A 17,137-nucleotide genomic window follows, 5' to 3' on the forward strand; every position below is an offset into this window, starting at 1 on the left:
TGAAAGTATCACTCCACAATACAATAGCAAAATATATAAATATGTATAATATTTATATGTTAAATTCATCAGTGTCGCACACCTTCCTAAGGAAAGGATATGGACCAGAAGACATTGCAATTACTAAATGATATTTAGACATACTTAAAGAAGTTCCAGATCTATACTTGTGGTCTTATTATTTCAGTTATTTTGCCTTTAATGTAAATAAACATGTGCAAACAATATACTTGCTCTTGTGAATTTATTTTGATGTTAATTACATTTTGCAAGCAGTCTCTTTAATACCACGTGGTTTATATACATGCTGCTGCTGATTGGCTGACATGTTTGACACACCCACCAAACAAGAGAAAACACATCTCAAACCCCGTTGCACACCGTTTCCAGGAAACATGTTGTTCAAACCGGAAACCGTAGCAAAACGTTGCGCACCGGTTTGAGCTTGAACTTGCCCCTGAAGATCTTTGGTTCGCTTTCAGGTGTGTTTAATTAGGTTTGGAGCTAAACTCTGCAGGACAGTGATCCTCTAGGAACCGGTTTGGACACCCACGCTATAGACAATCTATGAGATGCTTCTACACTTTTTTTTAAAGATTATTTTATGGCCTTTCTTGGATTTATTAGAAAGAGACAGTAGAGATGTGACATGAAATGGCAGGGGAGAAGAGTTGAGGATTTTTGAAAACGCCTGCCAGGGTGAAGATTTTCAAAAACTCGGTTTGCAGTGTTATCGTGTAGACAGCGAAACCGCAGTTTTTGGCTTGTGACGTCGGAGCCTGTGCTGTTATCTCCGCCTACTGGAGACTTTTTCAGGCTTCTGATTGGCCAACATGGCTTTACGGTTGAGATTATATCGCCACCTGTTGGTTTGGCATGCTCTTGACAGTGCTTCATAGCATGCGTTTGCGTTCTCATGTGGACGGAGATTTTTTTTAAAACGGAACAATGAAAAACTTTTAAACTTTTAAGAATTATAAAACCGTTTATAAAAATACCCGTGTACGCGTGGACATGGCCTCAATTATCAAGCCGGTTTGATTTTCTGAGCAGTATGATGGTCACACTGCTCAAGCCCCGCCCATGACTGCTGACGGACCTGTATTAGCATATTTCCGCATATTACCGCGCTTCCAAATACACAAAAACCAGAAGAGAGTGGCAGGGTGAGCAGTAGCTCATAATCATTTAAAAAAGCCATGCACTGAAACGGCTGGCTGTGAACAGAGCTGATTTTGAAAAGGTAAAAGGATGTTGTTTTTCACGACCATTGAGGAATTTTAGTGTTTTGCAGACATTTCATGAAGACCCTAAAGAATCATACCAACTTGTAGAAGATGGGCATCCAATATCCCCTTTAATTGCAAGCATCATGTTTGGAGGACACCAAGCACTGCTCATCCGCTGTGCAAAAGCATTCTGGTGGTGAAGCGTGGTGGTGGTTTTCAGAGGCTGGGATTCAGGAACTGGCCAGGGTAGAAGGAAAGCTGAATGTAGCTTAGATATGCTTAATGAAAACATGATCCAGAATGCTCAGGACCTCGGACTGGGCAGAAGGTTCACCTTCCAACAAGTCAATGACTCTAAGCACACAGCTCAAGAGTGGTTTAGGGTTGACTCTGTGCATGTCCTTGAGTGGCCCAGACAGAGACCAGACTTAAACCCAATCAAACATCTCTGGAGAGACCTGAAAATGGCTGTGCTTATTCAACCTGATAGGGCAGAAGAGGATCTGATATAAAGCATGATACAAAATCCCCAAATCAGTGTGTGTCATCTGTGTACAATATGAATACCCTTTATGAAACACACAAAACCTTACAGTCCAGTTTATTTGCACAAAGGTTTATCTGTTTACAGGTTGTTGTTTTTTTTGCTGATATCAGAGAAATCTGGGAAGAGCATCACTCACGTCCTTTTATAATCCAATCTATTGGAGCAGTTGCAGAGTTGGATCTAAACACTTATAAACGTTGTGAGCTCTGGGGCCAGATTCACGAAACATTCTTAAGAAGAAATTTCTTCTTAACTGCCATTTTCTTCTTATTTTTTTAACTTAAGAAAAAAGTTAAGAATATTTTGTATTCCCAAAAATCCATTTTAAGAATATTCTTATCTTTTTTTCTTAAGATTGTTCTTAAGACAAAACTTGGGAAGAATTCAAATTCTTGAAAATAATCTTCTTAAAAATCATCGTAAATAACTTAAATTTAGGACAGCCCCAGACTTGTCTTAAATCCCAAACAGTAGGAATTTATTGGACTATTTCAAATTAATTGTTATATTTAAACATTACAACAACACTAGCTACATTTAATACATAGACTATTAATAGGGATGTGCACGAGTTTATTATTATTACATTAACTTATTAGGGCTATATTTTTATATTTATTGTTATATATGCTTATTTCCCCTTTCAATTTGTGTATCGCTTTACCTATAGTTTTGTATAATTATGCTAGCATTTGCTAGTCTACCATATATTTTGCAAATAAACGCCTGACAATCATGCCAATAAAGTTTTGACTTTAAGATTGTATTTATTCCCATATGTAGCTTAGATATGCTTAATGAAAACATGATCCAGAATGCTCAGGACCTCGGACTGGGCAGAAGGTTCACCTTCCAACAAGTCAATGACTCTAAGCACACAGCTCAAGAGTGGTTTAGGGTTGACTCTGTGCATGTCCTTGAGTGGCCCAGACAGAGACCAGACTCAAACCCAATCAAACATCTCTGGAGAGACCTGAAAATGGCTGTGCTTATTCAACCTGATAGAGCAGAAGAGGATCTGATATAAAGCATGATACAAAATCCCCAAATCAGTGTGTGTCATCTGTGTACAATATGAATACCCTTTATGAAACACACAAAACCTTACAGTCCAGTTTATTTGCACAAAGGTTTATCTGTTTACAGGTTGTTGTTTTTTTTGCTGATATCAGAGAAATCTGGGAAGAGCATCACTCACGTCCTTTTATAATCCAATCTATTGGAGCAGTTGCAGAGTTGGATCTAAACACTTATAAACGTTGTGAGCTCTGGGGCCAGATTCACGAAACATTCTTAAGAAGAAATTTCTTCTTAACTGCCATTTTCTTCTTATTTTTTTAACTTAAGAAAAAAGTTAAGAATATTTTGTATTCCCAAAAATCCATTTTAAGAATATTCTTATCTTTTTTTGTTAAGATTGTTCTTAAGACAAAACTTAAGAAGAATTCAAATTCTTGTAAATAATCTTCTTAAAAATCATCGTAAATAACTTAAATTTAGGGCAGCCCCAGACTTGTCTTAAATCCCAAACAGTAGGAATTTATTGGACTATTTCAAATTAATTGTTATATTTAAACATTACAACAACACTAGCTACATTTAATACATAGACTATTAATAGTCTTCTTAACTGCCATTTTCTTCTTATTTTTTTAACTTAAGATAACAGTTAAGAATATTTTGTATTCCCAAAAATCCATTTTAAGAATATTCTTATCTTTTTTTCTTAAGATTGTTCTTAAGACAAAACTTGGGAAGAATTCAAATTCTTGAAAATAATCTTCTTAAAAATCATCGTAAATAACTTAAATTTAGGGCAGCCCCAGACTTGTCTTAAATCCCAAACAGTAGGAATTTATTGGGCTATTTCAAATTAATTGTTATATTTAAACATTACAACAACACTAGAATTTATTGGACTATTTCAAATTAATTGTTATATTTAAACATTACAACAACACTAGCTACATTTAATACATAGACTATTAATAGGGATGTGCACGAGTTTATTATTATTACATTAACTTATTAGGGCTATATTTTTATATTTATTGTTATACGTGAAACTACGTGAATGATGAATTCCTCAACTAAACACTATATAGTATGTATAATTATGGTCTGTTAATTAGCTGAAATAAAATGAAATATATGTTAAATTTAAACTGCATTCCAGCAACAATTCCAGTCAGCATAATCAAAGCTTTATTGGCATGTCGAGTCTATAATAAATAATATAATAATTTCCTAATTCAAAATAAAATATTAATGAATCCATCTCTGATAATACCGGGTTGCTATGGTCACGCAGGTGTGTTAACGCATTAAACTCGTGGCCACGAGAAAAATATGTAATTCCCTCAACATAAGAAGTCGTGGCCACGACATAATATCACTTTCCCACGAGTTAATATGATGTTCTCTCAAATTAATATCTCATGGCCACGACAAAACTAAGTGAACCGACCATGTCACCTCGCGGCCACCGTATATTTGAGAACGTATTAAGAATTTTTCAAGAATTGCACTTAAGAACATTCTTACAAACTTTGTGGAATTTATCTTAAGACATTTCTTAACTTATTTCTTAAGAAGATTTTCGTGAATCCGGCCCCTGATTCAGATTTGGCTGAGAAATCCACCTGATGTGAAGGATGTTTTCCATGCTTGTAGCTTTATTCTGAAGTGGATTTGAATCCACTTAAAGCTTCACCATCAAAAGATTTTTCATCTGTATTTTTTAGTTATTTATTTCATTAATTTTGATCATTGGTTGCGTTGTTTTCAGTAATAGTTTGATGCAAAGGGACCAATAATGTGTTGCCAGTTACCTTACAAATTACACTATCATCAAAGATGATGCAAGAGCATGCAAGGATATATTTAAGCAGTTTTAACACTCAGGGCAACTGAAAGTCTGATGGTTTAAAATGAGTGCACTGTCCTTGTGAAAAGTGCTAATGCTTTTAGATTCTGATGTTGTTGGTGATGATATGGTTTTCTTTGTGTCTCACAGCAAGAGAAGCCCAAAGTGATCGACCCTCTGGACTATGAGGCTGTGATTTCAGAGCTTGAACCTGAGTTCAGAGACGATCCTCTTCAAGATCTCCTGCTATTCCCAGACCTCGACTTCACTGTGAGTTTTTGCCTGAGCGTACCTGTTTATCTGTGGTGTTCATACATTTATGCCCCATGATGATGTGTGTTGTTGACCTATTAAAAATGCTCTAAAAAGGGTCTTTTCTGAGAGGTGTGGAAATTTATAAAAAGTCATGAAGTAGGTGTTGAATGACTGTGTGCATGCTTGCGTATGTGTTGAAACTTCTCCCTGTACGCAGCACTGAAAAGAGCCGAGGCCTTTCTGACCACATCCTCTTTCACACATAGATTTGGGCTTTACATGGCACAAATATAAACACAGCTTGCGCGGCTTTACTGAGTGAGCACACACAAACATATAACGCCTCGTATTGGCTATGATGTGCTGTGTTTATGATGAAAAATGGAGAGCTTAAAACCAGAAAGGCAGCGATGCTGGCCAACAAATCCAGAGTAGCCAGCAGTAGAGCAGCACTGGGCATTGTGAATATACACACACACACAAGGTTAATGAATTCCAGATGCAGCAATATCAAGAACCCATGTCAGTATGCGGGTGATTGGGACCTCTACTGGTGGATGGTGGAACTGTTATGAGTAGATTTTGCTGTGGATATTACAACTTGTATTATATTTTTGGAGACTGACGGACGTGGTCACTAAGAAAAGTCATAGTGTGGAAAGTACTGCGTCATTTTTCCCAAAATAAAAGCACATGTGGTTGGGGAAGCTACTTCTTCCGGTTTTGAGACAGGTAGAATTGAGTTTAGCACTTCATTTGAGATGAGCAATATTGCTTTGATGTCATGCTGATGTGTGCAAAAGACTCTTGAGACGGCTGAGCCAGATGGTGCAGTTGCTTTCCTCGACTGCACTCACTATAGGCGAAATGGGAAATGACTTCCTGATGACAAAGCTTAAAGGGACAGTTCACCCAAAAATTTAAATTCTGTCATCATGTACTCTCGTGCCATTTTAAAAACTTGGATAATCTTCAAAAAAAAAAAAAAATGATATAGTGTATATATATGGTTGCTTTATATGAGGAACAGATTTTATTTAGGCTTTTATTCACATATAAACACACATGCATAGAGTGCATCACATATTGTAAACGCTGAACTCCCGCGGTGTATGTCACACACTAAAGCGAACCTTATTGGTTCTTGTGCTCATGCATCCACGTTTGAGCAACCGTGTTGACCATATGTGATGTGCTCTATGTTGATGTTTTGTTCTCTTGTAAAAGGTTTCATATTTTAAACCTAACTCTGATTTAGATGTCTAATTTATATGCTCGGACTCATGCATAATGTACGTGTGAATATTCCTACTCTGACAAACGAGCCTTGTGATTGACTGTCATACAACTTCATCATCAAGGCTGTCGTGTGATTGGTTATCGAGACACATGTGATCCAAGTCGGTCATTACACTTTCTCCAGTGGTAGAGTTGCTGAAGCTGGTGTCCCTTCACAATAAGAGCATCTCTGATTAAACTCCCGGGATGAAAATGGACCTAACTCTGGCTCTGGCAAGCAATGCCAGAATAAAGGAAAATAATGGATGAATAATAAAAAAACATTAATGAATATAATGTCTCACACTAAGTATGAAATGCTTGCCGAGTGAGAGCAAATTAGTATTTGTTCAGGTGCAGATGGAAGTGGAAACGTCTGTGGGTGTTTTACTGACGATGTGCAAATTAAAGAGCACAGATGCAGATCAGTTCCATAATGACCAACGCAATCTGCCAAGAGCAGAGCAAATTAGCGTAGAGCTGATAGTCAATGTGTGCAATCTGCTAACAACAAAGCCACAAAATGGGTTAAACATGCTTTTTGGGGTGACTAAGTAATGGTGCTCTCCTTGGTGAAGAACAAACTGTGGTGAGCAATGGTGCAAGAAAGACTAAATCATCTGAAGAGCATGTCCATTGAGAGTGACATACTGAGAGATTTCAACGGTTCTGGCATCAGAAGGGACTATACTCTAGAAAAAAACTAATAGTTTGCAAGGTTTACTCCATCTGGATACTACTTCAGTTTACTGAGTTCAGTAAAGCTCAAACGGAGTAACATTTCTGCATATTTTTATATCCCGTAAGTTTATGAAGTTCTGACATATTCTAGCTTTGCTCACACTTTATTTTAAAGTCCAGTTCTCACTATTAACAAACCATTAACTCAATAACCTCCTTATTTGCTGCTAACTTATTAATAGTTAGTAAGGTAGTTGTTAAATGTAGGTATTGGGTAGGATTAGGGATGTAGAATATGGTCATGTAGAATATGTGCTTTATAAGTACTAATAAACAGCCAATATGTTAATAATAGGCATGCTAAGCAACTAGTTCATAGTGAAAGTGTTACCGTTGAATTTTTACTTGTGTGCGTGAAATTGTGTGAAATTTATGCATAGTTCATATAGTAGGTGAAAATACATCAATAATGGATTGCTTCCAGGAACTCAATGTCTTGTCATTGAGCTGTCATGTCTTGCATGCTACATTACATTTGCTTTCGCATCACCGGCCTGTTGCTGCACTGAAACTCTGTTCTGATGCTGAGTGTTTGTGTTATTGTAGGTGTCCACTCTTCCTGTGGAGAGGAGAACGCTGAAGTCCACTGTGCCAGAGGGAGCCGACACACATGCTGAATGTCTGCTGGTCAGACAGGTGAGTGCTGCATGTGTGGCTTTGCTTCGGATCCCATGTAAAAGAGTAAAACAGAAGACGATGCTCGGAGGCCAGGTGTGCCTTACTGAGAATTCACTGAGAAAACAATATACAGTTGTTTATTAGTATGCTGTAGGGCCTCCTTTGGCATCGGTCCGTCCTTGGGAATGACCAGTGTTGGGGGTAACACAAACATTTGTGTGTCTTTTTTCTTGTTTTTTCTGCATTCTACTGTACGGACGTGAATTTACTTTCCCTTCAGCCTGAGGCTTATTCATTTCACTTTTGGTGTGAAAGGGCTTTTATAGTTGTCAAAAATAGAACTTTTTTATATTAAAAACAAACGAGCAAGCCCTGTCCAGATTTAAAAAGTAACGCAAAAGTAACGTAACGCATTACTTTCCATAAAAAGTAACTAAGTAACGTAATTAGTTACTTTTTTATGGAGTAACGTGATATTGTAATGCATTACTTTTAAAAGTAACTTTCCCCAACACTGGGAATGACAGATAGAAGTCCTGTACAGTGGCCAGGTGACTACATGATGCTGGTAGAGGAAACGTTTCCTGACCCGCTCCTCCAAAACACCCCAAAGTGGCTCAAGTCAGTCAAGTCACTGATGCGATGTGAAATCAGTGAAGTCTGGCCGTGCATATATGTAGACGGGAAACCTCCAAACACTCTGTTGGCCAGTGTTTCAGTATCATTGCCCAACCCCTGTATATGGAGTATGCAAATTTCCTAGATATTTCTAGGTCGTCCATGACTGTGGGAAGCCAGAAACCATAAACTAATCCAGATATCACCACATTAAAATGACACCTTATTCAGTCTGACCATGTTTATAGTACTGCCCTGAATAAGCTATTTCACCTGACCGATGTTTACATGTAGTCCACAATACTAAATAACAAGTGACCTAGATAAATAAAAAGTGACCTAGTTATTACTGTGTCATTACCAGCATGAACTGGTTTTATGTTTTGCTCACATCAGTCTACACTCATTACCATATAATGACAAAGCAGAAAAGAAAAAAAAGCAGATTTATTATAACTTTGGAAAATAACTAAAAATGAAATATCACATTACATTAAATATTCGGACCCTTAACACAGTACTTAGTTTTGTTAAAGAGAAACATCAGCCAGAAATGAAGATTATCATCATATACTCACCCCTAAGTCGTTCAGAACCCTTACTAATACCTGTGTTCAATTTTAGTATTATCTCATGATTTATGTCCATTTATTGAAGCACCAAAACTTCCACGCACGTTTGAGCTTTATAGGTTCAGTAGTGCTTCTGAACTGGTTGTTTTTAAAGAACTTGACGCAGTACTAAAACTGTGTAGAGTAGAAAAATAATGTAGTCTGTGGTGCATTTTTGTGATGTGCTTTTGTTCATGGTTTGCACAAGCTTTTATAAACGGCCATGATTGGGTGCAGGACCTCTAAACTGCTTACAATGATATCAAACATTAAAATGATGGACTTGTTCATGTGTCAGATGGGAGGATTCAAAACTATTGTGTTTTTGCTTATTTGTTTGCTGTTTTAGAAAACGTTTAGCTGCACTTAACATTCTGTAGGGCCTTTTGAATCGGAGTGGATGTTTTTGTCATTTAGCTCTTATAGTAGGATGAACCTCTGCCTGTTTTTATTTCTTCTCTATAGGCCTGTCAATATTATAACTCCCAGCTGCATGTGATCCAGTATAAATATGAGGAGTATGCAGGGGACTACCGCACACTGCCCAGGTACAACTTCACTTTTGTGTCAATGAAAATCTAATTTAATCATTCAAAAACCAGTGCCTTGCTTGATAAAGACAAAGAATTGGCCTCTTAGTTGTTTTATTAGCTTGGACAGGACTGGACGAGACGCTGCCCAATGGTGATTTGTAGATAGGCTGTCTCTTTGTCTCGGATCCTTTGTGATGCCCTTCAGAAGCCTGTTTTTAACATATATAGCCCTGTTCACACCACCGGTGAAACGCTGAGACAAAACAATGTGATCCTATTCGGTCGAAGCTGGAGTCCAGCAACACGAGAAAGTTGAGAAATGTTTAGCTTAATGCAAATGAAGAACAACTTTCGGAAGCGATAACCAGTAGAAGACTGTATCAGTATATATTTGTTGCTTTTATTATTATTTTACATAATTACATAACATTATATGATTATTTTACATAATTATTTGATTAATGCTTAATCCACAGACTTATAAAACAATGCTTAATCCACATAATTATTTATTCCACATCAAATAACATCAGGCTCTTACGAAGAGCCATATTTATGATGTTTTTCAAATTTTTTCAAATTTCAAATTGTTGGCAGTATGAGTGCGTTTAAATTGTGTATTGACAGATCATCAGGTTTAATGCACACTGCTGTAGTTTAGAACAACACTCTTCAACAGCAGAAAGTTGCTTTTTAGTGACAAGAAATCTAATCCCTTGTCAAATTAGAATGATATCTTAGTTTTACCTGCCATATATGTGACCCTGGACCACAAAACCAGTCATAAGGGTCAATTTTTCGAAATGCTGAATACATAATCTTTCCATTGATGTATGGTTTGTTAGGATCGGACAATATTTGGCTGAGATGCAACTATTTGAAAATCTGGAATCTGAGGGTGCAAAAAAATCGAAATATTGAGAAAATCATCTTTAAAGTTGTTCAAATGAAGATCTTAGCAATGCATATTACTAATCAAAATTTAAGTTTTGATATATTTACGGTAGGAAGCTTACAAAATATCTTCATGGAACATGATCTTTACTTAATATCCTAATGATTTTTAGCATAAAAGAAAAATCTATCATTTTGACCCATACAATGTATTGTTGGCTATTGCTACAAATATCCCCCAGCGACTTAAGACTGCTTTTGTGCTCCAGGCTCACATATTACCTGTGATCGCATTTGTATATGTCCAGATGTGCAGTGTACCGGTAACAACAGCAGCACTAGAAAACACCCATGAGAGACTAGCGGCATGCAGGGACAAAGTCACTGGCGCTGTGAACTGGGCTTATATACACAATGTTAAAGAGCAGAGAGTGTAAGTCGACAGAAACTGCGTGTGGTGTGTATTTGTGCTGGATAAACTGCCACACTGTCTCTAGCACCCAGGACAGACACAAAGAGCTCTGCTTCACAAGAGCGCTCAGGCAGGCAGCAGAAAGGACACCTGTATGTGAGGTCCTGTCAGAATAAAGCGTACTGAAAGGAGTGAAAACACCACATGATTTGGAAAATATGACCTTGTTGAATAGGAGAGGAGGAAACTTTTCTTTTCTTTTTTTTTTTAGACTGCATTTTAGACTATATATATATATATTTTTTTTTTTTCTTCAAAAAAGATATGATGTGATGTATATATGATGTGATTATATTGTATATTTAGAATAAAATGTATGCATCCCTGAAAATGTCAGAAGGTGACAGTATTATCATGAACTGGTTTACAAGTCCTTTTCTTTGCTGTTAATAATATACAAATGAATATTATTCATTAAACATAATAACGCTACATCAGCAACACCACATATCCAAAACCATGTAAAAAATGAATCATGGGTCTTGTAATTTTCATTTAAAAATTAAGGTGATAATTAATAATAGTGTGTATACTTTATTAAAGAAATTGTGGTTCAGTGTTGTAGAACTTTTCAATAATAAAACCAAGAGATATGTTTTCCTGATTTTTTTTTAAGGAAACTTAAGCAGTTTTAAGGCTTGAATTGAGGAACTGATTAAACTGAAAAAAAAATAAGGAAAGAAGGTTACCTATTTATTTTAAGATAATCAGCTCAATTTTGCAGTTTTGTTTTGGCAGTGATTGTTAGTTCCCAGCATGCTTTGCCTATGGCTGGATATGGAGAGTAAATATTGTAAATATTAAGTGCTACTTTGTGTTTTTGAGTAAAGGGAACCATCTATTAATCTTTAACGTTCAGTTATGTTTCTGTTATGTTGAAGGTTCTATTGTTATTATTGAGCAGAAGAGTAGAGCTTATGGTTATGGATAACTGCATGAGGCATGATGCTTTGTTCAATCAGCAGTAGCTTTGCTAATACTAGTGTAGTAAAGTTTTTTCTTACTTGACTTGTCTCGCAGTATACAGTCTTTTAATAACTCAAAGTCAAATACAAACACACCTTACTCAAAATCACACACTTTTGAGAATCAACTTAAAATAAATGAGCACATTTCAATAATAATATCAAATTATTTGTGTCATATATTAAATAATTTAGGAGATTTTGCATGATTCATTCAGGTAGATTGCATTAAAAAAATCAAGTCTTACGTGTGATATTGTCACCATAATGTTTTTATTTAGTAGTAGATAGCTCATACCATTTTTTTACAGTGTGGAAGTGAAGATGGTTTCTCTTTCCTGCTTTTCTCTTCCTAATCATAGTTGATGGCTCTCTCTGTAACTCTTCTTCCCCGATAGGAAGCTGTGTAAATCAGAGAAGTTGCCCTCTCACTCCTTTGAGCTCGACCATGTATACAGTCTTTTAATAACTCAAAGTCAAATACAAACAGACCTTACTCAAAATCACAGACTTTTGAGAATCAACTTAAAATAAATGAGCACATTTCAATAATAATATCAAATTATTTGTGTCGTATATTAAATAATTTAGGAGATTTTGCATGATTCATTCAGGTAGATTGCATTAAAAAAATCAAGTCTTACGTGTGATATTGTCACCATAATGTTTTTATTTAGTAGTAGATAGCTCATACCATTTTTTTACAGTGTGGAAGTGAAGATGGTTTCTCTTTCCTGCTTTTCTCTTCCTAATCATAGTTGATGGCTCTCTCTGTAACTCTTCTTCCCCGATAGGAAGCTGTGTAAATCAGAGAAGTTGCCCTCTCACTCCTTTGAGCTCGACCATGAAGATGTGGACAAAGATGAGGTCAGTACGGTGCATCAAGCTGAATTTACAGAAAGGTTCATATGGCCATAAAAATGTTGGAAATTATGTAAATGTGGAAGTGGCGTGAACCTGGAGTGTGTTAAATTCCCAAATGCACTTTATAAGCAACTTCTTTTTTTTATTTTGTAGGACACAACTTCTCTGTCATCATCTAAAGGAGGAGGTGGAGCAGGGAGTGGAGGTGCAGGGGGAATCGGGGTGTTTAAGTCCGGCTGGCTCTATAAAGGCAACTTTAACAGCACTGTCAACAACAGTATCACCGTCCGGGTGAGTGCATGTCAACAGCTGTCTTTCCCACACCATTGCAAATATCTGCATTTAACAGATGCCATTATGGCCATTATTAAACGTCTCATCACATTTTACATACAATGTGCTAACACTTTGACTAGTGCTTTGTGAATGTGTGATGATTTTATGTGTATGTCAGAGAGAAAAAAATACTAGATTGGGGGTTCACTTAAAAGAAAAGTTCACTCAAAAATGAAAATTTGCTGTAAATGTCCTCACCCTCAGGCCATTCAAGATTAGGATGTGTTTGTGTCTTCATCAGATTTGGAGAAATGTAGCACTGCACCAGTGTCTCAGCAATGGATGCTCTGCAGTGAATGGGTGCCGTCAGAACGAGAGTCCAAACAGCTGATAAAAACATCACAATAATCCACAGCACTCCAGTCCATCAGTTAACATCTGGAGAAGACAAAAGCTGAAACAAATCCATCATTAAGATGTTTTACCTTTTAAACCTTTGCTTCTGGCTAAAATATGAGCCCATAACGTGAAAAAGTCATCTGATCTGAATCAGGAGAGAAATCTGCACAGATCAAGCACCGTTTAAACAGCTCTAAACAAATATGTGGCTGGATTTTGATGTGAGAGACAACAGGAGACAGACTTTTTCACTGCGTTATTAAGGATTATAGACTCATATTTTAGCCGAAAGCAACAGTTTGAAGTTAAAAACGTCTGAATGCTGGATTAGTTTCAGCTTTTGTCTTCTCCAGATGTTAACTGATGGACTGGAGTGCTGTGGATTATTGTGATGTTTTTATCAGCTGTTTGGACTCTCATTCTGACGGCACCCATTCACTGCAGAGCATCCATTGCTGAGACACTGATGCAATGCTACATTTCTCCAAACCTGATGAAGAAACAAACTCATCCTAATCTTGGATGGCCTGAGTATACTTGCATAATTGCACTGATGCTTTCATTCTGTCATTACAAATTCTATATTATCAGCAGAATTATTTGAGTGAAAAATATTGCTGATTGCCTGTTGCTTGCTTTTGACTTTCTTGTTGCTTGTGCTTTCCCAGTCCTTCAAGCGAAGATATTTTCAGTTGACTCAGCTAACTGACAACTCTTACATCATGAACTTCTATAAAGATGAGAAGATATCAAAGGAACCTAAAGGCTGTATATTTCTGGACTCGTGCACCGGTGTGGTTCAGGTCGGTAAATATATGTTTTTAAAGCGGTTCAGCAAACATTAACAATGAGATGACCAGTGACTGAGATTTATCATGGTTTCTGGGTTCAACTGGGTTTCATACAGAATAACCGCCTGAGGAAACACGCCTTTGAGTTGAAAATGAACGAAGTGACATATTTTGTACTGGCTGCTGAGAACGAGCAAGACATGGATGATTGGATCAACACTCTCACACGCATCCTGCAGATCAGCCCTCCGGACGGCCCGGCTCTGGATCGCAAGAGCGTGGACCTGAGCGACAGCAAACACGGTGGGTGCTTGGAAAGTACGAAACGCTGAAGTACAGAAGGAATGCTGTACGTTATTTCGTGTGTGTGTTGTATGTCATTTTAAATCAGTTAAATCATTGTATTGTCCCTCCTGAGTGAAAGTCTAGGGAAAACAAGCGGTGCAATAAATGCATTGCAGGATCAGTGCAATAATAATTTCCGCACAGAGTCTGTTTTTGCTGTGCTGCATGCACTGAGTTAAAGCGATAGCGCATTGTTCATGGTCAAATAAACGAACATGGATTAAAGTGATAATGTAGTAATTTTATCATAAATGCATGTAGTTTTTCACGGTCATCTTATTACTTTAAGTCCATGATAAAGCAAAGAAAACTGAAACACTTACAAGGAATTGCAAAAATAACTAATGCGGTCAAAATTATGTTTATAGTAATTGTTTTATGTGGAATACATCACACAGGATGTGGATATTGTGTGAGGGAGAGGCTGACACCTGCATCTATGCAAAAAGCGACAATTACTTTACAGGCTGGTGGTCTTTTTTATTTATTTAACATTCACAGGGATTGTTGTATGTATTTTGCATACATACAACACAAATATATATATATATAAAACAACAACAACTATGTGAATCAGATTGATGCAAAGCAATAAAATGAATACACAACCCAAATGCAAAACACATTTAGTACCTAAATAATAATAATAATAATAATAATAATAAATATATATATAAACAGAAAAAAAACAAATAAATAAAAAGTTAACATAAACATCTTAAAAAAAATAAATCACTCAAATGAATAATTACACAAAAATGTCAACTTCAAAGAAAAATTAGGAGGTTACCTTTACATCGAAGTCATTATTTTTTTCATCAATACAGTTGTTTTAGCAGCTTTCTTATTGAGGGATGAGCAGAGAGATTCTTAAAATAGTTTCAGATCAATACAAAAAATCCTAAAATTGGGCATACAATCAATAACTTTACATTTGTGAAGATGAAATAAGCCACAGAGAGTTAACAGTTTGAACACATCATCCAGCTCCTTTGATCCCAAATCAAAAATAGTACATGAATTATTTCAAAACCAAAAAGTTTGTTGTAAGCAGAGAAAACAAGCCAAGATATTTCTTTCCAAAAATCCTTTGCGTGATCACATTCCAAAAAAGAAGTGTGATATTGTTTCCAAATTAGAATTACAGAATGTGCATTGTGAAGAAACTTCCAACTTAAATTTAGAGAGTAAAGAATTACAAGGATAGTAAATATGAAGCATTGTATTATGCTGGTGGTCAGAGAACACCTTTTCTCACACTTGCTCATGCTCGCGGATCAGTAGCGCGCTGTAAACACATCTTATGTGAAAGCACAGTGAGCGTGATCTGCTTCTGGACCGCAAAACATACTGCAGACGTGCTGCAAACGGATCATGTGTGAAGCAGGCGTAATATTGTGACTACCCGTGATGAAACCTGTTTGGCCTCCATTAATGATAGAAGGAAGTATTTTCAAAGTCCCTTGAAGACAAGTCACTTCACTCAGCAGCCCTCTTTGAAACACTTCTCGGGCATGCGTAGGGAATGGGGAAACTTTAAATTCTCCAAAACTGTTCGCCAAGCTTACGATTAAATTTCATGCTTGAAATCACCAATGAAATCTGACATCCACTGTCTCATTAATGTTGTTTCTTATGCTCAAATAGTGTTATTTTCCAGCCAGTTCTAAGCGCGCGTCTCAGAAAACACTGACTGTTCCTATAGCAGCCGGAGACTCCAGTGATGCAATGACTTTAGTGATTAGTGATTGGCTCTTTTATGCAGAAGGCGGGACTGTTCTGCCATATTGCTTGCACTTTCTCGAATTCATAAGTCCTAGGAGTGCACCGTCATGGTATATCTTAACTTCTTTGTTATTTTCTCCATCTGTAGCGCAAAAATTTTGGAAAACAACTTTAGATCTACGTTCAACGAGGCCTATAAGATCCACAGTTCTCTTTGTCATTTGTCCTTTTAGAAAATAAGAGCCTCACAAAGAGACTGACGCAACATATTTTAAGGATTATTAAGGATTGATACTGTATTACTCAATGATAAGTTTACATGAATTCACATGAAAATGCAAAAACTATGACTAATGTCTGTGAACATGTTGCAAACGCACTTTTCCTACGAGGACAAATAAAGTAAGCTAAACTAAGTAACTGATACTGATTTGCTTTTGGATCCTTCTCATACTGTTAAGGTTAAATTCCTGAGCTGGCGCCCTGAGGATCATCTGACACACATGAAGTGTGACCAAAATCCACTACACAATTAGTGGCATGCATGAAGATCACTACATGCTTGCATTGTGCATTTGTTCATTGCATTTTTAGCTAAAGTGTTTCCTTGTTGTTGTTGTTTTAGAGATCACTGATGTGTCATCGAATCATGTCCCTGTTCAAAAACACGAGGAAACAACTGAAAATGGCATCCACCCTGAACTGGCCAAGGTAATGCTTTGTAGTTCTGTCGTGTTACGTCCTAGACACCATCATTACATCCTTTTTGTGAAAAAGGGAAATGGGCCTTGATTCATGAAACTAATGTCTGTGTAAATCAGTCGTTCAGGCTGTAGGCGTTTACATTAAAGTCTTAAATAAACCATGTGTTTAAATCAGAGGGCTACAATCGGGGTAGAAAAAGGACTTTTATTTTTTAATTTAGATGGTTTTGGGTGTAAAAATCCTGCTAACATTATAAGTGCACCTTACCCATACAGAAAAAAATATATATTTTCAACATATACAAAGAAAGGTCAAAAATATATTTGCTAAAATATGCTTCATAATCTATTTGTGCAAATTTTCTACTAATAATTTTTTTGGCCATTTATATATATATATATATAT

General features: G+C 36.6%; 1 protein-coding gene across 2 annotated transcripts in view; it reads left to right on the forward strand.

The window, feature by feature from the left end:
- LOC107703970 (dedicator of cytokinesis protein 10-like) overlaps positions 1–17,137 on the forward strand; it is a 109,730-nt gene that overhangs the window by 45,893 nt on the left and 46,700 nt on the right. For both annotated transcript variants that reach the window (XM_016506781.1, XM_016506782.1), the window contains exons 2-9: positions 4,793–4,912; positions 7,463–7,552; positions 9,229–9,311; positions 12,422–12,494; positions 12,645–12,782; positions 13,835–13,969; positions 14,074–14,260; positions 16,653–16,738. In XM_016506781.1, the coding sequence (XP_016362267.1) occupies positions 4,793–4,912; positions 7,463–7,552; positions 9,229–9,311; positions 12,422–12,494; positions 12,645–12,782; positions 13,835–13,969; positions 14,074–14,260; positions 16,653–16,738 (912 nt within the window). The remainder of the gene's footprint in view (positions 1–4,792; positions 4,913–7,462; positions 7,553–9,228; positions 9,312–12,421; positions 12,495–12,644; positions 12,783–13,834; positions 13,970–14,073; positions 14,261–16,652; positions 16,739–17,137) is intronic.

This window comes from Sinocyclocheilus anshuiensis, unplaced genomic scaffold (assembly GCF_001515605.1).
Source record: "Sinocyclocheilus anshuiensis isolate Anshui unplaced genomic scaffold, SAMN03320099.WGS_v1.1 scaffold1408, whole genome shotgun sequence".
Taxonomy (NCBI): Eukaryota; Metazoa; Chordata; class Actinopteri; order Cypriniformes; family Cyprinidae; genus Sinocyclocheilus; species Sinocyclocheilus anshuiensis.